We start from the raw sequence: 21,279 nt of genomic DNA on the forward strand, positions 1-21,279 counted from the left end.
TTGATTAAGGCACAGGTTATTTCCTGGGATTCATGACTAGCTGGGAAGCCTTGATAATGTATTTGCATGTGATGGGGGGCTGGGCTTACTGATAACATCACCTAGTGGTTAGGTTGAAGTGCCTCCCCCCATCTCCAGTGCCTACCTTTCCCCCCCATCTCCAGTGCCTACCATCGGCAACTCCTCCAATAATGTGAAAGCCCGCCTTTTGGGGATGACGACTCGACTCTCCAGCAGAGTCACCAGTTTGATTCCCCCCATTTCAGAGTAACAAAATCTAAAGAGGTAGGAAGAATCCCATATCCTCACAACAGAAAGGGTCTTCAGCCCACCTCCGAACCCTTGTGCAGGGTTTAGCCTCACCTCAGGGCTCTCAGCATCTTTACCCTCTCCTCACTCCTGCAAGGAGGGGTGGGAAAGGAGGAACATGCTCCTTTCCATAACACTGGGCACAGGGAGTTGGTAGGAGAGTCCAGTTCTTCCCATTCCACCCAGCTCTGGCCCTGAGCCCTATGAGAGGTAACAATATCAAGCACCCTCCAATGCCTTGAAACTGCTTCCCTGGGTCACTTCCACCGTTCACCTATCCTCAAAGTCTAACATAAGGCAGCAAAAATAAAGAGTAATTTGAACCTTCGGGGTCAGCTGGAAGCCCCTTCCTTGTAATGAGGGCTTCTGCAACACCCTTGTTCAGGAGCTGTCAACATAGGTCTGTCCTCCTACCCTGCCTGAGCTATCTGGCTCTCTTTTAAGATCCTTCCTCTAGCTGGAACATACTTTGTAGGTGCGGTGGGGCAGTCACCTGGGCCCAAAACTGCTTCTTAGCCTCTTCAGTCCTAGGGTACGTCTACACTACCCGCCGGATCAGCGGGTAGTCATCCAGCGGGTAGTGATCGATCTATCAGGGATCGATTTATCACGTCTAGTGTAGACGCGATAAAGCGATCCCCGATCGCTCTGCCGTCAACTCCTGTACTCCACCGTAAAGAGAGGCGGAAGCGGAGTCGACGGGGGAGTGGCGGCAGTCAACCCCGCGCCATGAGGACATGAGGTAAGTCGACCTAAGATACGTCGACTTCAGCTATGCTATTCTTGTAGCTGAAGTTGCGTAACTTAGGTCGATTCGTCTCCCTCTCCCCCCCGCCTCCCAGTGTAGACGAGGCCACATTGTAAAAAATTACTCTCTGCCAGGCTGAGCTTGGGATTTGGTTTATATTCATGCCTAAAATGAATAATCAGGAGAGAGTAGGGTTCTGCAGCCCTACTTATTAGTATCCTTGCTGGCCGTCTCAGCATGGAGACTAAAGTTTGAACGGGCCCAGAAATTAAATCACCTTTCCCCTCCTAAAGGTGGAACTTTCAGGCCAGGGCCGGGGTAGGATGGCAGTGTTATTGTTGCACTGCTATTACCCGTTCCTGTTTTGTAGATAAAGAGAGGACATCAGTTTCCATTACTGTCAAGATAGCATCTATCACCAGCATTAAATTAACATTTTTGGATAGGACTTATAGTATGCAAATATAGAGTGCATGTGCCATCCCCAGCTGTCAGAGGCCTCAGTAGGCATCAACTGGATACATTGTTAAAGTGCCAAAAGAGCTGTTCCTTTTTGTGTGTGTCAAAAGTCAACTTTTCATAATTGCCCGTAAAATAGATTAGGGTAGGTTCTTTGGAGCTTTTGATATTTCACTTTCATTTTCCTGTTCACATTTTGGAAAATTTGTATTCTCATGAATTTTGGAAGGCTGATTTTCTTGCCTAATGCCAACAGTAATGAGGTCAAGCACTGTGCAGTGTTGTAAAGGCTTTCCCATGCAGCTCTGCCAACACCCCGCAGAACTAGCTCTGTTCCAATTCTGAGCATCATGTGCCCAAACTAAAAGGACTCCAAGGAAGCATTTACACTGTACTGGAGAATTATTACATGACTTTAAAATGGTTTGGACTTGTACACAGCCAGTGTTAACAGGCTGTCTGAAACCCTGAAGATTCGCCATGAAGGGCTGAATTCAGATCCGTATGGCATCAGCAGAAGGGTGTTGGATTTCAGGAAAGCAATTTAGGGAGAGGTTTAAAAATCAAGTGTATAATGTGGAATAGGAGGAAATATTCAAATCTGCCAGTCCGGCACAAGGCTAAGGCAGCCTAAAAGACTTTAATTAAGGCCCAGCAGGCTTCAATTCTTCTGTAAAAGAAGAATGTAAGAAACAAGAAGAGACTTGTGTGATTTCATAAGGGATTGCACAAAGATCTGAGGTGAAAAAGAAACCAAGCTATACTGGGAATAGCAAAGTGTGCAGGAAACCAAACAAGCATACAGGGAGTCAGTTAAAGCCTGCAGGAAAAAGTTAAAGATTGCAAAAATAAAAACCAGAAATGAATTAATACAAGCCAGATGGCGTGAGGAGAATAAGAAGAGCATTTACCAATAGAGAGGGGGTACAGGCAGGAAAGAAAAATTGGAGAGAAAGTAGACCTGTTGTTACTAAATAATATAGGTTAAGATAAGAACATAAGAATGGCCATACTGGGTCACACCAAGGGTCCATCCAGCCCAGCATCCTGTCTGCCGACAGTGACCATGCCAGGCGCCCCAGAGGGAGTGAACCTAACAGGCAATGATCAAGTGATCTCTCTCCTGCCATCCATCTCCACCCTCTGACAAACAGAGGCTAGGGACACTATTTCTTATCCATCCTGGCTAATAGCCATTAATGGACTTAACCTCCATGAATTTATCTAGTTCTCTTTTAAACCCTGTTACAGTCTTAGCCTTCACAACCTCCTCAGGCAAGGAGTTCCACAGGTTGACTGTGCGCTGTGTGAAGAAGAACTTCCTTTTATTTGTTTTAAACCTCCTGCCCATTAATTTCATTTGGTGGCCCCTAGTTCTTATATTATGGGAACAAGTAAATAACTTTTCCTTATTCACTTTCTCCACACCACTCATGATTTTATATACCTCTATCATATCCTCCCTTAGCCTCCTCTTTTCCAAGCTGAAAAGTCCTAGTCTCTTTAATCTCTCCTCATATGGGACCCGTTCCAAACCCCTAGTCATTTTAGTTGCCTTTCTCTGAACCTTTTCTAATGCCAGTATATCTTTTTTGAGATGAGGAGACCACATCTGTACACAGTATTCAAGATGTAGGCATACCATGGATTTATATCAGGGCAATAAGATATTCTCTGTCCTATCCCTTTTTTAATGATTCCTAACATCCTGTTTGTTTTTTTTACTGCCGCTGCACACTGCGTGGACGTCTTCAGAGAACTATCCACAATGACGCCAAGATCTCTTTCCTGATTAGTTGTAGCTAAATTAGTCCCCATCATATTGTATGTATCATTGGGGAAAGATTAGAACAACAGAAATGAGTTTGATTGCAACACGGTGACATTGTAGTCAAAAATATGAGTGCAGTTTTGGGCTGCATCTACAGAGTCATCTGGTCAATGGACAGGGAGGCAATAGGTACCTCTCTCTATGGCTCTGGCGAAAACATACCTGGAATATTGTACTCAGTTCTAGGTACTAGATCATGGTCAAGATGTTGGAAAATAGGAGAGAGCTCAAAGAAAAGCAAGAAAAAAAATAGGTGGCTGAAGAGATTGGGAAGAGAAATGTAAAGAGCTAATAGCTTTGTTAAGTTATGATGAGGGAGAAAATAAGTTTGCAAATCTATGAAGAAAATAAACACCAAGAAGGGAATGTAATTTATTTTGAGTGGTACAAGGAATTAGAACTAGAAATAATGGGGTAAAATAATAAGTAATTGTAACAATAAAGGCTAAAGAAAAAGGAATTTTAGCCGAAACACTAGGGGAAACTGCCTGGCAGTGAGAGTTATTAGGCTCTGAAACAGTCTCCTAAGGGAAGTGTTGGAAGCACCATTGCTTGGAATATTTAAAACAAAGCTGGATAAAATACAAGCAAATGTACTATAGGGAACAATCCTCCATTAGCAGGGGGAAATATCTGATGATCTAACAGGGCTTTTCGATCTCTGACCTTTTGACGGGGTGAAACATTCCAACTCTATCCTCATAGTCACAATATCAGTAAATTAGACAAGTGTACTTAGCAGCTACATTTTCAACTGTGTCTCAGTTTTTGGGTGCCCCCATTTAAATATCCTGGACCTTTTTAGTAGTGCTAAGCACCTGCAACAGCATTGATGTCAGCTAGAGTTGTGGGTGCTCAGCACCTCTGAAAAAAGAGACCTACCATGTCCCAGCAGGGCACACCTAACATCAATGGCCATCATTCTTCTCACTCACACTTAAAGACACTAATACAGGCAAGATAAAAAACAGAGAGAACATCTCACTTTCATTCATTATACACCGCACAGTCTTGCCTTCATGGACTTTTTTTTTTTTACAACAGAATAATCTGGAGCCTCTTTTTCCACACATGTCTATATAATCTGTCCCTGACAGGTCTGTAAAACAAAATATCACCAGCTCCTCTGCTATCATGAAATAAATAACCTCCTCTAATTTTTATCCATTTCACGTTAATATATAATGTAAAAGAAAGCATCTTTGAGAGTTGACTTCTCAGCAAGTTAATCCAAGGAGGAAAAATGCCAATGTTCGTTCTGTACTTTCTATTTCTTGTGAACACTGGCAAGGTATTTATGATTGATTGATAGTGCACTTAATTTCAGTGACAGCCCAGAGTCCCTTACTACTTTGCCAGTCTGACAAAAGGGAGTGATTCATTGGAAGAGTGTTAGCAATCAAGACATTTTCTTATTGTCAGTGGGTGCTGCACCTTCCAAAAAATAAACCACATGACAAAAATTTCTTGTATCTGGCAAGCATGGTATTCTGATCAGTGCACAGATACAATGAATTGATACAAGCAGAAGGCACTGTTTCCATTGCTACTGATTTCGTACAGTGGGTGGGCACAGGGACTGTCATCACTAGTACCACCAGCACTGGAAGGAAGATAGTAGAAGGTTGCAGTAGATAATTGTGGTGAAATTTTATACAAATTACTAGCCTGAGAGCCAAATAGAAGTAGGATGTGTTATAAAAGCTTCTGCAACGCAAAAGGATGGAATACGTAGTGTCTTCTCTTTCAGAATGGCCATAACGTAAGTGCCAGGCAGCTGTAGAAACTGATGAAGGTGCTCAAGCATATGCCTCACTTTTAGCACAGGAGCAGTCCCACTAAAGGCCTTGTTGAATTGGGGTCTTAAGTATCAGATGTTGAATACATAAACATGGATCACCAGTTACCCTGACTGACTCAGTCATTCGTTCTTTCAAGGTAGATGAACTGAGTTATGGAATATGTAATTTACTGTGTGTTTTTTTCAGGTACATTAATAGTTGGCTTTATACATGGCTTAATCCTGATGGTTTTGCTGGTGCAAAATTAATATCAAAGTGCAACAGTAGCTTCACCTGCGTAATAAGGGAATAAAGGCTTTAGGATGTTGCTTGTCGTTTGTCAAATGCTTTGGGATGAAAGCATCAATGTATGATATTATTGTGACTTTTAAAATGGTTTTCACGTCCATAAATGAATTTAGATTAAGGCTCCTGTCAGATTAGTGTTTCAACAACACTGTAAAGTTGGTAGCAGGATTTTATAACAGAATGATCACTGGTTTATTGTGAGGTTGGGGGAGGGCTGTTTTTTACTCCTGAGATTGATGGTGCTATAATGATTATTAAACTGGCAATATTTAGAAAAATGATGGAACTTCACACATCATGTTAGCAGTCTAAAGGTTACTCTTTATGCCAAGCTTTGTTACCATTTGTTAAGCTTCCTGTTTTTTTTTAACATGACTAATTTGTTTTCCTTGCTATGCGGAAGGCATAACTATTAGCTCATTAGAGAAATAGCTCTCTCTCTCTCTTACTGTTTGACTAAGTGTTTCAGAAGCCCAGATTAGTCAATTGCACTGTCAAGATTTCTGTCAATCACTTGGATTGTAAGGAGTTGTTTTTTGTTTTAATTTTCTGTTGCATTAGCAATAGGGTGGCATAGGTAATGCGTTCTGTTTTGTGCTAAGACCCTGTGCCTCTGGATTGCTCATTTGGCATGGAACTCATCCCATATCTAATCCATCATGTGAATTAGGTGTGAAAATAATAGTGTGTGTCTACCTCTTAGCATTAAGTAAAACATCCCTCATTTTTAACATTGATTTTCCTTCTGTTGCCCACTGAAATGATGACTAAGTAATTGAAAATGTAAAAAACAACTTATCCATTATACTTTTCGTAGAACAAACCAATGGTTGACAACATTTTCCATTTTCTAGTAACATATGGCTTTATACAAGGTTTGCATCGTGTCATTTTTGTTACATTTTTAACTACTTAGATATAGCTTACTGGTGAGAAGCGTGGTCATAGGCACAATGTGAAATACTGTTGACACACTCTGGTCAATTGAGTGGGATTTTCCAAAGTGACTAGATATTTGGGGTGCCTCAGCATTTGGGGGGCCCAATCTGAGATAACTTGAAAGGCCAGGTGCTCCACACTTTCTAAAAATCAGGCCACTTTGATGGGTTTCAAGATAGGCACCAAAAATCACAGGTCCTTTGGGAAAGTGTAGACATACGTATAAACACTGTTCAGCTATACATTTTGAAAATCAGTGCATGGGGACTGATTGATTCAAAGAGAGCATAGGCCCACAAGACAGCCTTTTGCTTATTTATAGAAGAAAGAGGAAAAAAATAGTGGTTTAGGATATTTGATCTTATCACAGATAACGATTCAATTGATCAGTGAGAAGCAAATGTAATGCTGGTCTGAAAGAGCTGGGTATGTAGTTACAAAAGTTAGCTAATTTTTCAGAAAAGCAAAATGAATCTCACTATTTATGTATACTTCAGGGAGGAAATTCAGGAGGCCAAGGGGGTGGCATCTTTTCACTTTCAAACTTTTTTAGGTGTCAGAAACCGGAGCTGCCATTAGTAGGTAATATGCATGGCTGTGTGGAGTGCATCACCTGTAGCAGCCTGACACGCCACTTTCTATAGGAAATAGTCTCCATAGAGTAGCAGTAATAACTCACACAGGCCACACTGCTATGCACATTGATTCCACACCCCTATTACACTGCATTTAGTCCCTGACAGGCAGTCAAAGGGTGCCTTTTGAAGGGATTATGGAGTGTATTGGAGAAAAGTATACAGGTAAACACTCTACATCATGCCGTCCAAAAACTCTTCCCATGCACTAAGAATATTTGCTCCTGTTATTTCTGATTGATAGGAGTTTTAATATATGCTGTGCTATATTTTCCAATATGTTAATGAGTAGATAATAGGAAAGTAAATCAATCTGAAATTGACCATATGGAACAAATATATGTACTTAAGTATAGTTTATGTGGTGAGCACTGAAAAATATAATGCATCAAATTTTCAGAACATAAAAATATACATGTACATTATAAGACATCTCAATCAAACACCAAACTGAAATCAATGGGAGTTGCACCCATTTACACCAGAGCTGAATTTGTCACCATGAGTCTAGGTATCATAATCAACTAACCACAGCATAATATGTTTCTGCAATAAATAAATTGTAGAAATGTTCTATTAAGGTAAAAAAGAGTCATAAAAAATCACCTTGAGCAGAAAACAAAATAATGAAACTTCAACACTATAAAAATAATTTTAGATATTCCAGAAAGCACTAAACATTATTCTTAGTGACATAAGAATCTATATGAAACAAACATTGAGCTATATAAGGAACCATTACAAGTATGACAAACCAGAAAACCCAATATGAGACCCATTCTCCAAATTAGCTAAAGAACCCTCTGATTTCTATCTGAGAAAAAAGAAAGGCTTTCCCATCAGAATTAGAAATATATGCTGTTTCTGAACTTTATGTGAATTTAGCTTTGCTGGAGAGAGGACTGGTGCTGACCAATTTAGCTTTGCTGGAGAGAGGACTAGAGCTGTCAATTCATCCCTGAGAAAGAACTTTTTTTTTTTTACTTGCTTATATGGTCCAAAAAATATCTGGGAATTTAGGAACTTCATTATTAAACAGATTTTCTCCCTTTTTTCATACATAATCAGCCTCGTATAGTCCTTGTCAAGATGGGCTACTGGACTGCTAAACACTAAATAGTAATTTTTATGTATACATAGATATAGATTCATACACTCCTGAAGGTCTATATATATGTACAGATCATTAGATACACTCATGCAAGATACTTAACACTTAAGCTAACACAATAACTAGCAAAATAACACTTATATAAATATATTAGCATGTAGGTCCACTCCACACAACATGTAAAATTGTAGTTCCACAGAGCACATAAGAAGCCCATCTGAATACAGGGGAATGAAGTAGAGTTTCCAAGCAGCTAACAGGAGGGGTAATAAAGAAGAAAACAAAACCAAGAGAGGTAAATTTTGAGAATAAGCCTGAGGAGTTCCAGGTTCAGAGCAGTCAGCATGGAGGCAGACTGGGGTCTTCAAGGCCTTGTTCATCAAGGCATTTCAGCATGTATGTAACTTTAAGCATGTGCGTATATCCCATCAACATGAATGGGATTTAAGCATATGTTGAAGCAGCTTGCTGAATTGGAGCTCCTCCACTCACAGAACATCTGCAGCTGTCCTCAGTTTTGCAGATGTGGCTAGAAGAGCCACAAGCCCTGGCTGCTTCATTTTGTATGTGTTCCATTATTCATTGGAAAGAAAGAACTTCCACAAGGTCACTGCACCAGTCTTGAATTGTGGAGATGACTTTAGTAGCCTTTGGTCATAAAATGAGCCTTTTTCACGGGAAAAAGTAATGGATAGCCATTTCTTAAATCTACTCTGGTGGTTGTGATTCAGAACAAGTCAGGTGAAAATACTAGCTGCAGATCAGCTCTCCAGATCAGATTAATCATGTCTAACTCTTTTTAACCAGTGGAAGCTGATTTTGGAGACTAATCACAGAATATGAGTTAGCTTTTCCCTTAGCTGGTCTCATCTCCAACAGTTGTTTTTCACTCCTGGATCAAACCTGTGCAACTAGCACAATGCCCATGGTGTTCATTTTATGGTTATTAGCTTCCATTTTGCTTCCCTACTGCTTGTGTGTGCCTAGTTTAAAAAACGTTGATGTGAACTTCCACATCATTCTCCCATTGCATGTTTGAAGGGTTTTTTTCTGGACATTTTATACGACTCCACCTAGGATTTTAGTAACCCCGTTAGCCACCATCACAATGTCTAACAGCTGATTAGCAATCACTCGTTTGGGAAGCTCTCACTGGAGGGATTGAGAATGACAGGCCAGCAGTTGTTTATACAATAACTCCTGATTTCACCATAATCCATTTCTATTCATTACTTGCTGAAAAAAGAAGAAGCATCTGCCTTCAAAGAGCAAAGAGTCCTGCGGCACCTTATAGACTAACAGACGTATTGGAGCATGAGCTTTCGTGGGTGAATACCCACTTCTTCGGATGCATGTCATCCGAAGAAGTGGGTATTCACCCACGAAAGCTCATGCTCCAATATGTCTGTTAGTCTATAAGGTGCCACAGGACTCTTTGCTGCTTTTATAGATCCAGACTAACACGGCTACCCCTCTGATACTTGCCTTCAAAGAGATCACCATTGAACATGAAGGCTGTATCTTCCCAATTTTTCCAGAAGATTGTTCAGCACAGTCAATTCTGAATCTCTTATTTCCCAAAATAAGGTCTCGGTATTTACAGTGACAGAATGCTGCATTAGCTCAGGGCTACTTTCGAGGCAGTGGGGCTTTCCCCATGACAGCAGTAAACTCCTGTGTGTCATGTATATATATTGCAATAGGAGCTCTTAGTCCATTCCTTCTTATAGTGCATATTTGTATGGACTAAAAATGTAGCTAGTGAAATGTGACTGGTCTGCCTTGCCCACCTTTGTTTTCAGAATGAACTTTATAGTGAAATATTGTTTAATTAACATTTCTTCTTTTTGTACTCATAAATATTCACTTACTGTGTTGTTTTTTTCCCTGTTCCAGGAGGTTGGGAGCATTATTGGAAAGGTCAGTAATTTACTTTAAGGATTTTTTTTAAAATTCATGTCTCAATATTCTGTATCAATTGACCACTGCAATAGGGACTAATTTTTCCCCATTTATTTAACAGAAAGGGGAGACAGTTAAGAAGATGAGGGAGGAGGTAAGAGATAAACTTTGATGTCTTTATTTCTTTCTGTGTCAGAGTATAACTAGAGGTGTATGGAATAACAGTGCCACCAAGTGGCCTGAAAAGATTAATACTAACTATTTATTATTATATGAGGTGGTGTTTTAATACATAAATGTACAAGCCAAAATTAAACAGTTTTTCTTAATATAAGTTTCCCATAAAGCTGTCTCAGGTTTTTTGTCTCCTTTAAAGGAAACTAAAAGTGGATAATTTCTATAGCACTGTGCCTGTAGCCCTATTGTCTCAGAGCTTATTTAGTCAGTAGGGTTCTGAGGGTATGTCTACACTACCCGCCTAATCGGCAAACAGCAATCAATCCAGCGGGGGTCGATTTATCGCGTCTAGGCTACATGCGATAAATCGATCCCCGAGCGCTCTCCCGTCGACTCCTGTACTCCACCACCGCGAGAGGCGCAGGCGGAGTCGACGGGGAGCAGCAGCAGTCGACTCACCGTGTGAAGACACCACGGTAAGTTGATCTAAGTATGCTGACTTCAGCTATGTTTAGGGTGACCAGATGTCCCGATTTTATAGGGACAGTCCCGATTTTTGGGTCTTTTTCTTATATAGGGCTCCTATTACCCCCCACCCCTGTCCCGATTTTTCACATTTGCTGTCTGGTCACTCTAGCTATGTTATTCACATAGCTGAAGTTGCATAACTTAGATCGATCCCCCCCCCCCCCCCCACCCCCAAGTGTAGACCTGGCCTAAGTGTCACAGAAACTCTTAGGGGTCTATTCTCCCATTGACTCACATTCATAACTCCTGGGCCTGGGCCCAGATTGAGGAGTTTGGCTCCAGAGCTAAATTTTCCAAAGTTTAGGATTAGGGGTAGGTGTTGAATTCAGGGATTTGGATTGACACATTATGGAGGTGGGGGCCAGCCAAAAAGTCTGGATCTCTCTCAGAACTGGAGTGGTCATATGGTACAGGCTCACCTCTAACCACTCCCTTTGTCAACACTTGGTGATATGAAGATAAACCTGCAAACTGGAGACATCATACGTTTGTAAAGATGCAAAAAAGGCACCTTTCCCCCATTCCTGGAGTTTGGATTTATAAACAAAAAGATAAATTCAAAGCTGAAATCGCATAAATCTCACTCAAAATCAACTCCCTAGGCTTGGCTGCTCATAGGTTTACTTTCCCATCAGCCTGTCTGTCCCAGGCCCTAAATCCAGGGCTTCAGCGAGTCACTTGCAGGGGTCAGGAAGGGTTCCCCACACCACTGTCATGTATTCTTGCTGTTGGGTTTTGTTTGTTTTCATGGTGTTTTTTTCTTTGTTGTTGTTTTGTTTTGTTTGTGGCATCAAAGATGGCCACAGATGGAGTTGGGACACTGCACTGTGTGGGCTGAAGCTTTGAGTGTTCTCTCTCTCGGGTGCTTGGCTGGCTGGCTCTTGCTCACATGTTCAGGGTCTATCTGATCCCATGTGCAAGGTTAGGAAGGAATTTTGCCTAGGTCAGATTGGCAGTGACCTGGGGGAGAGGAGTTGCCTTCCTCTGCAATTTGGAGTCAGATTCTGTGCCAGGATTATCTGGGTATATCTCAGTCAGTTTTCTGCCATTGCAGGGGCCTTGGGTATTGATCCCTCCTGTTTTCTTCCTGTGGCACATAACAGCTTAGTCTCCTGAGGGCTGTAACACATTAGTCTAATTTCAGTTGTTGGTTTTAATGTGCAGGTGCTGGGTGGTGTTGGTGGTCCATGATATATAGGAGGTCAGATTAGGTCACTGGGTCTCAAAATAAACATACTTTTTAATATATTTAACATCATTGTAAATTCTGGAGGCAAGCAGAGTTTGGGGTGGAGGTTGACAGCTCGCGACCCCCCATGTAATAACCTCGTGACCCCCTGAGGGGTCCTGACCCCCGTTTGAGAACCCCTGGATTAGATGATCTGGTGGTCCCTTTTGGCCTTAAATTCTAGGACTCTATCTACCTGTCCTCAGAGGGCTACCCCACCTTTCTTATATTCAGGATGGAGCCTAAAAAGTCACATCTGTCCCAGGGAGTCGGCAGAAACTAACCTGCAGGGTTCCAATGTCTGTTAAAAGGATGAGGCAATCTACCTTTTTGAAGGTAAAAAATACAGTTATATAGAGAATGTACCCAGAAATGTTCAGTTTAGTTTTAGGGGTTTCTGCACTGCATATTCTGCCGGTTGCTTTGTTGCTAGGCACTTGTAGAAAGTCTCCCATAAGGAAATTTTAAAACATGCGGTATAGAAGAATACTCTGATATGCCCTTTAAAAACAAAGGAACAGGAGTACTTGTGGCACCTTAGAGACTAACAAATTTATTAGAGCATAAGCTTTCGTGGACTACAGCCCACTTCTTCGGATGCATATAGAATGGAACATATATTGAGGAGATATATATACACACATACAGAGAGCATGAACAGGTGGGAGTTGTCTGTTCATGCTCTCTGTATGTGTGTATATATATCTCCTCAATATATGTTCCATTCTATATGCATCCGAAGAAGTGGGCTGTAGTCCACGAAAGCTTATGCTCTAATAAATTTGTTAGTCTCTAAGGTGCCACAAGTACTCCTGTTCTTTTGGCGGATACAGACTAACACAGCTGCTACTCTGAAACCTTTAAATACATGCACTGAAGAGTTTCTTTTCAGCCAGACTGATGTCAGAGCTCTCTAGTTGCAGACACAACTTTCACCCATGTGTTGACTCATTAAATACAGGTATTTATTTAGATTTATGAAAGAAGTAAGTGGTGTGTTTCTGATGCTCCAGATGCCCCTGATATTCATTAAACAAACAATAATCAATTAATCAAAATGAATTGCTGGTGCTAATCTTATTGTTCCCACCTACAGGCAGCTAGAGCTCCACCCACTCAGATTTGTGCCCACAAGTGAGTGCAAAACTGTGGGCACAGATTTTGTGTATGTATGTTGAATCTACATAAGAGAAGCCCCATCTCCGTTCCCTTCCCCCCCCCCCCATAACTCTTTTTCTGAAAACTTATTCCCTGATCCCTGCAATCCAACCTGTTGCTGTAAAAAAAATAATTTGTCTCATTTTTTCACAACAAATGGAAATTTTCCTCCTTATGCTCCTGAGGACACTAGAAGCATACCCTCTAATTGTTGGTATTAAGAGGTTGATTTTAAAAAGAATAAGGGCAAAGATTGTCTGGATAAACATGATATGGAGACATATCATCTTAGTCCTCAAACTCTGAAGTGAACGTTGTATAAATAGTAAAAAGGAAATTACATATAATTCCTGTAACTGACCACTTTCTTTTGCACTTTCCTTTAAAGAAATAGAACACAATTATTTTCATCTAGACTTTTCTGGCAGATGTGATGATAGCAAGTAACACACCATCTTTTGGGAAGCGGCACACTACTTGGCCTGTCTATGTCATTCTCTAAGCTACCAGGGGCCTGGCACAGCCTAATTGATATGTCGCTGGAAAACTACAGTTCAGTGAAATTCCTTTCACTTCATGGATAAGGCTGCCACAAAATACTGGCATCCCTACTGCTTTCCTCTAGAGTGTAACCTCTCAGATTCAATCATTTCGACTTGACTGAAAGCCTAACAAGAGTTAAATGATCTTTTGCCATGTGAGATTTTCGGAAAACATTGGATACAATGATGCATTGTGGGACAGTCTTTCACATAAACCGTCGCGACCTTGCTCGCATAAAAAGTACTTCCATTCACGTTAGGCGTATATTCTAAGTATTGTCAGGGTGAGTAACCCCTGAATGCCCTGATCCTCGGAGCAGCTCTGCATGGGCAGACTCCTGTGCCCACACAGAGCCCCACTGAAGCAGGGGAGCTCATTGCAGGATTCAGCCCTAAGAAGCCTGTTTTGTGTTTGGTAACTGAAGCCAGACACTTTGAACCAGGTTAAAACTAGGCCTCGCCATTGACTAAACACTGATGTATGATTAGTGTGTATCTGGAAATCCCCTCACCCCTCCCCAACCCAAGGCAGATTCACAACTCTCCAGTCCACCTGTCAGACAAAAGTAGATTAAGTATCTGTTGCCCTTGCCTCTTTGCAGACATTCAGCATACCTGTCAGGAGATTCAGCGACAGGAGGATTTTGCCATTAGTATGGCTTGTTGTTATATTTGGTTGCTGTCATGTAGAGAGGCAAGATACACAAAACTCGTTCAACAGCAGTAAGTACAGGAATAAAAAGAAACTACACGGTCTCGGTCTTTCCTGAACCATCTGGGTCTGATTCTTATTACATTAAGGAGTCTGTGTAATACGTTTATACCCACTTTAAGGGGCATCTGTCCCACCAGAGTGATATAAAGGGGCCATGGTTTAAATGAGAATCAGGTTTTCTGTCTCCCAGATGTCTGGTTTCCTATTTCCTTCTTGCTGGCTCTTCCTCTTAAAGAGACATGCCTGTGTTACTGCACTGGTATCTTACAGTTACCGTTAGATGATTCTTTAGTAAGTGGGGTCAGTACTCACTAGCTTACCTATTTTGTATGCGTTTGTACAAAGCACTCATTAGAATAATTTAGTCTAGGATATAAATTAAAGACCTATCAAATATGGCCCATCGTGCTAGTTACCCTGATTGTTCAGAAAACTGGAGCCCCAACTAGACAGACCATTTTCAAGTGAATAGTTCGGATCCAGTCCAGAGATGAAATTATATATATATATTTAGTTGATGCTTGCTAAATAAAAATTTCTCATGCCCAGAATTCTGTTTTTAGTCCTGTTCAAGTTTATTCCTGTACGTAGGAAAGGGAGAGTGAGAGAATTTATTTTGCAGTTGTTACTTTTAATTACTTAGGTGCTGCTCACCTACTATGGTGAAGAAAGCCATATAAGTACCTAGCTATCCCTATTTTGCATTCCAAAAGAAAATGTACTTTAAAAATATTTGTTCTTGTTGACAGAGTGGTGCTCGAATCAATATTTCAGAAGGTTCCTGTCCAGAAAGAATTGTGACAATAACAGGCCCAACAGATGCGATTTTTAAGGCTTTTTCTATGATTGCATTAAAATTTGAAGAGGTAAGCAAATAAAATACATTTTTCTCTCTTCCAGTTGCAATACAAATATTGTCTGAATTTTCTCATGTTTGCTTTAATGCTAAATATAATTTGTTTAATGCTCTATTTAATGGCAATGAAAGTGGTTATGTTTTTATAAATGCTTTTGGCAGTAATACTGGAAGAGAAATAATGGGTCAATTTACAAGCTGTTTGATCATTTCTTTTGCTTTTCGTAGACTTTAGGGAAAAGCAATTGCTTCCAGTAATGTGCTCTAATGGTGGAAAAAGTGTCTTGGAAATTTCTGGTCCCATTGTGGCTTTGATTTGAAAAGAATAATTGCATAACTTATAACTTGGTTTCTGTGTGAATCAGCTTGATAGTGATGTAAATTTTTTTATATCAAAAAGAGTATAGATTTCATTCAACTGGAAGATTTTTTTTAAAATTATTAAAAGCAAAATATATCATTGCCAATTACCATATTTAGACTTCAGATTTTAAAATACAATAAATACACTGAAAATAAATAAGACAAAAGAGGCTCCTCTACTATTAAACGTATGCAGACATGTACATACACAGCTGGAGGACATCAGCTTTCACAGGCCAAGTAGAATTAGACATGCCCAGTATTGTGGTGGGAAACCTCCATGAAAGACCCCAGGGGGCTGTAGAAAGTGGTGGCTGGTACTAATACAGTAAGGGTGCTCTTCTGTCTGCATCAGTATGACTATCTCAGTATCCCACCATGGTGTTAGAAAGTGCCATCTTTCAGATGACATGTAAAACTGAGGCCTTTCACATGTGGTGAATAATATTCTTGTAGCACTTTTCTCGAAAGCAAAGAGGCATTTTTGCTAAACTTCAACCCAGACAATTACATTCTGCCTAAGTTCTCCAGTCAGTTTCAATATATATGGTTGCTTTCTTCACTTCCTCCCCTAAACAGTTGGGTACAGCTCCTGCATACTATTAAATAGTTGCCATATTCCAAGAGAATTATGAAACACTTTGGTATCTTTTATGAGGAAAGGGCTCCATAAAGGCCCTATCCTAGAAAGTGCCGAGGGATACCTACAAGGAGCTAGTCACTCTCAGTCCCCACTGAAACCAGTGGAAACATCCCTCAAAGGCATTGAACACCATACAGAGTCAGGCCTAATAACTAAGACATCGTTAAATGCGCTGTACCTAACAAAGGGCAAGAAAGTTTGGGTTTCAGCATTTGAGATATTTTATTTATTGACTCTCTTGTATTTTAGGTGATAGGTTTGTATCTCAATGTGGCAGTTCTTAGTCAAAAAGGTCATTTACATTCATTGCTGCTACAGTAGCTGTGCATTATATGTTATAAAGTACCCACATTTGCTTCAAATGTAATTTGCCACGTTTAGATTTAGAAGCCGGGCTTGGATGACGTCTGCATCATGCAACCAGTTCTGTTTATTATAGTTATTTCGAAAGTTCCCCATGGATAAAAATGGGCAATCAGAGAACTATAACTCTTGGAGGCGTAACAAAGTACTGTGTCTCACAAATTGCAAATGAGCTATAGAAATATCATGTGCTGCTGTTTTGATACATATCACGTCTTTTTGTTTTACATTTCTTCAGCCATTTTTTTAAAACATAAATCAGAATATTGTTTTCTTGCATTTCTCTATAAAATACTTTTATTCTCCCTTCCAGTTATGCTAACAGCATAACTACGGCATAACAACCCAGAAGTGTGGCTGTACGAGAAGGTATAAAATGCTCGCCAAAGAAAACTCTTTATCAATTCGCTCTCAGAGCATAAATCCTGTTTAGAGAAAAAGCTGGCAGAACTCTAAAGCACCCTAAGAAATGCTGGGTCTGAGTTTGTGCGAAGACCCTTTTTCAGGCTAAAATTGTACTTCGTGTATAGTGGGAGAGAAGCGAGATAAATGAGAGTTGACCTTGTTAAATGTTTGCTGCTTCAAAGTTTATAATAATAATTGACTTATTTCTGGAAGCCCCAACTAGGTATCGTGTCTCTATTGCACTAGGTGTTGTCCAGATATTAAGTAAACATCCAGTCCATGTCCCAATGGGTCATCCTCACAACCCTCTGAGCTGCTGCAGAGTGGCGTTTTGGGAAGGGGGCCGAACAGGATATGCACAGGTGTGTGCACGCTTGTGATTCCACATAGTTAAAGAATTCAGTGGCAGGGCCAGGATCCGGTCCTGGTTGAGGATGGTACAGTAATCCCAGTGTCATTTGGCAGAGGGTGAGCAAATTGAGTCATTCATTTCACCAATAGCATGAATATTCAGCTAGCATAGTAGCATTTTTGTTTAATTGCTATTCAGTCACCCATCTATTCTCTGCTGTTGCATACCCTGACCTTGGAAGGAGAGGTGAGAAGAAACCCTCCCCTGTCCAATGGCTCCCCTCCCCCAACCTGGAGAAAGGGGTATGTGTATGGGGGGGGGGAGATAGGCATACCACCAGTAGCTGCTTTGATTTGTTTTTCTTCAGTTTATTATGTCAGAAGATGGCCACATGTTCTCATGTGACCTCTCAGCATAAAGGAAATAGCTTTAAAAGGTGTAGAAGGTGATACTCAGTTCTGCTCAGAATACTCTAAGCACTTCCTGTTCTCAGTTCATCAGCGTCAAATCAGTAGAAACTGCTGACTCACTGACGTCTTCTTTTTTCAACTGAGGTACTTTTTTAAAAAAAAATTGTGCTAGCTAACTTTATTTAGCTCATGTGACGTCACATGCCCCTTAACACATAGTGTAATAGGTTTGACATTGTTACAACCATGTTAGTTCTTTGTGTTTTGTAGCCAGAGCTCCTCCCTAGCATTCTCTTTAGCCAGCTAACCCACATTAAAATACAATTTGTCCTGTATATAGTAGAGTTAAAATGTGTTTGCTAACAACTTTGGGGAGGAGGTGAACCACCTTTTATCTCGGTAATTTTTACTCTAGTAGCACGTAGGAGCCACAATAATGGACCAGGACTCTCCTGTGCTAGGCACCCGTACAAATCCATAACAACAGCAACATGGTCCTTGCCACAAAGAACAACTCCATTATCTTCAGCAGGGTTGTACAGGATTTGGGTTGGCCAAAAATCTCACTCTGACTGTGTTTTAAAGGATCACCTGGATGAATGATCATCCCAAACCAAACCTATAGAAAATTAGCATAAGACATTTCCTGGTAAGAGCTAATAACTGTTCACCCTTTTATGGTTTTGAGGTTGCAGTAGCTTGTTCTAAATCTGAATCCATCCTTTATCAAGTTGGCTAAAATCATTCATAAGTTGTTACCCTCTGGATCTAGGCAGTCCATAGGCAGTCCTTTTCCTTAATGCCCATAGCCTCACTCACTGATGCTTTTGGGCAGAATAAACTATTATAATATTTCTTTCTCTTTGTACTATCCGTCCGTCACTAAGTTCTGTGGATTGCGTCTGACACAGTGAGGTGCACTGGGGGTTGAACAAAATGCTCTTGGTGCTCAAGTGAATACCAGCTCAATGCTGTTTTTTGCTTTCAAGATAAAGTTATGTGAAATCTTCGTTTCAACACTACAGGTATCTAATTGAGGAGAAATACATCCTAGGAGGACATGAGAGCCCTCAAACAACCCAGCCTTTCTAATACCAGCAAATAATCAAAACATACAGCCTAGTATAAGGAAGCCAGGCCTAAAAGAGACTTTTCTGCACTGGTATTGTTTCCTGCCTTTTACCAATAAGCTTTAACAATCTCTCAGGGCGACAGACATATTATTTTCTAGCAGGTTGCTAATGAATTCATATGCTTGCTAAACAAGCCAAGTTTGGATCACACTGATGACTAAAATAGGCACTTTTATCTAGAGGAAAACCAGGCCTATGAAAAATGGCAAAAATCAACATCGGTCATAGAAGTTGCAGCTGGCAATGACATCTTAGATCACTAAATCTGTACCTTGCAAACGCATGAGATTATCTCCCGATACAGTAATTAGCAGGTAGAGCTCAGTGAATAATGCAGAGACATATTCCCAAAATGTGTTTGGAAAATGTTGTGAAAATCCATATTTATTTGCAAATATTCACAAAATACTTGCCCAGCTGCATTAGATGGGTAAAAATTGGGGAAAAAAACTGTTGGAAGAGTTAATCAGATAATTATCTGATCAGCTTTCATATCAAATATGAAACTGATACTACACTCAGAGGCAGATCCTCAGTTAGCCTAAATCAGGGGTCGGCAACCTTTCAGAAGTGGTGTGCCGAGTCTTCATTTATTCATTCTAATTTAAGGTTTCGCGTGCCAGTCATACATTTTAACGTTTTTAGAAGCTCTCTTTCTATAAATCTATAAGATATAATTAAACTATTGTTGTATGTAAAGTAAATAAGGTTTTTAAAATGTTTAAGAAGCTTCATTTAAAATTAAATTAAAATGCAGAGCCCCCCAGACCAGTGGCCAGGACACCAGTGTGAGTGCCACTGAAAATCAGCTCACGTGCCGCCTTCGGCACCCGTGCAATAGGTTGCCTACCCCTGGCCTAAATTGTCAGAAACCAGCTGAGGATCTGCCCAGTAGTCTCATGGCTGTTTGCTGAGCACTGAGCTAGAATGGTTCTACATATGGCAGATTTACTGCACAGCTAGCCAGGGTGTGAATCTACTGCGCAGCAGCTTCCCATGCAGTAATGTTCCACATGGGCACCGCATGACTTAGAGTGCAGCTTAGCGTGCAATATGCCAAGGGGGGAGGGATAGCTCAGTGGTTTGAGCATTGGCCTACTAAACCCAAGGTTGTGAGTTCAATCCTTGAGGGGGCCGTTTAGGGATCTGGGGCAAAAATCTGTCTGGGGATTAGTCCTGCTTTGGGCAGGGGGTTGGACTAGATGACCTCCTGAGGTCCCTTCCAACACTGATATTCTATGAAGCCACGCTCTGAGACTTTCAGTGTGCTGTGGCAGTGTCCCTGTGCGACGGTACTGCACAGCAAGTAGATTCATATCCCGGCTTGCCATGCAGTAGCTTCCTATATAGACAAGCCCTTACTCTCAGACACTTTGTTGGCTACTGATGGGAGGGATGCTTCAGTGGTTAGGCAGCTATCCTGGTATTTAGGAGATCGTGGTAGAGGTGCCAACTTTGTGATTTGCGAGGGGTGCTTGACCCTTGCTCCGCCTCAGGCTCCACCCCCACTAAACCCCTTCCCCCAAGCACCCACTCCGCTTCTTCCCGGCCCATTCCAGCCCATCCCTCAAGTGTGCCCTGCCCCCGCTCCTCCCCTACCCTTCCAGTGCCTCCTGAACAGCTGATCACGATGGGTGGGAGGTGCTGGGAGGGAGGGGGAAGAGCTGATCAGTGGGCCTGAGGTGCTGAGCACCCACTATTTTTTTTCCGTGGGTACTCCAGCCCCGGAGCACCCATGGAGTCGGCCCCTATGGATCCAGGTACAATTCCCTGTTCTGCCATAGACTTCCTGTAGAATTGGGACAAGTCACGTAGTGTGTCTGTGCCTTAGTTCCCCATCTGTAAAATGGGGATGATAGCACTTCCTGACCTCCCAGGGGCATTGTGAAGGTAAATATATTACAGAATGTGGGATCCTCAAATACTATAATACTATAACACTAAAACTTCAGTTAGATGGGGGAGGGGGGTTCTCCACACTTCCACAGCTCTTTTGGGCCAGATTCTGCACAGGTAGGAGGCCTCCTCAGCAGAGGCGCTGCAGTTCCCCCCATTTCCTTCCTTTGCCCACCCCCCACACACACCCCCCAAACATGAGCTGGGAGTAGGCAGCCAGGAAGCTGGCTCTGCCCATCCGTGTGCCAGGCATCACGGTCACAATCAGCTTCCAAGGCTGCTCCTGGCCCAGCACAGCTATGTACTGCCTCATATACAAGTCTGTTGGCAAAGCCCCGCTTAGCTCCTAATGAACGTTAGCTGTGTAGGAAAGACAGGGATGCGCACATTTTCTTGTTACATCAACAGGAACATTTTATCACGGCTGTCTGGTTTTAAAAGTCACCTTCCAAAACCTAAACAGAATGAAAACATTGCACGTAGCTG

The 21,279-nt window shown here is 41.4% G+C and overlaps 1 protein-coding gene across 24 annotated transcripts in view; it reads left to right on the forward strand.

Moving 5' to 3' along the window:
- Positions 1 to 21,279, forward strand: part of LOC101951432 (poly(rC)-binding protein 3-like) — a 737,225-nt gene that overhangs the window by 659,755 nt on the left and 56,191 nt on the right. For all 24 annotated transcript variants that reach the window (XM_065584029.1, XM_065584026.1, XM_065584032.1 and 21 more), the window contains 3 exons: positions 10,019 to 10,042; positions 10,146 to 10,178; positions 15,122 to 15,238. In XM_065584029.1, the coding sequence (XP_065440101.1) occupies positions 10,019 to 10,042; positions 10,146 to 10,178; positions 15,122 to 15,238 (174 nt within the window). The remainder of the gene's footprint in view (positions 1 to 10,018; positions 10,043 to 10,145; positions 10,179 to 15,121; positions 15,239 to 21,279) is intronic.

Source organism: Chrysemys picta, chromosome 2 (genome assembly GCF_011386835.1).
Source record: "Chrysemys picta bellii isolate R12L10 chromosome 2, ASM1138683v2, whole genome shotgun sequence".
Lineage (NCBI taxonomy): Eukaryota > Metazoa > Chordata > Testudines > Emydidae > Chrysemys > Chrysemys picta.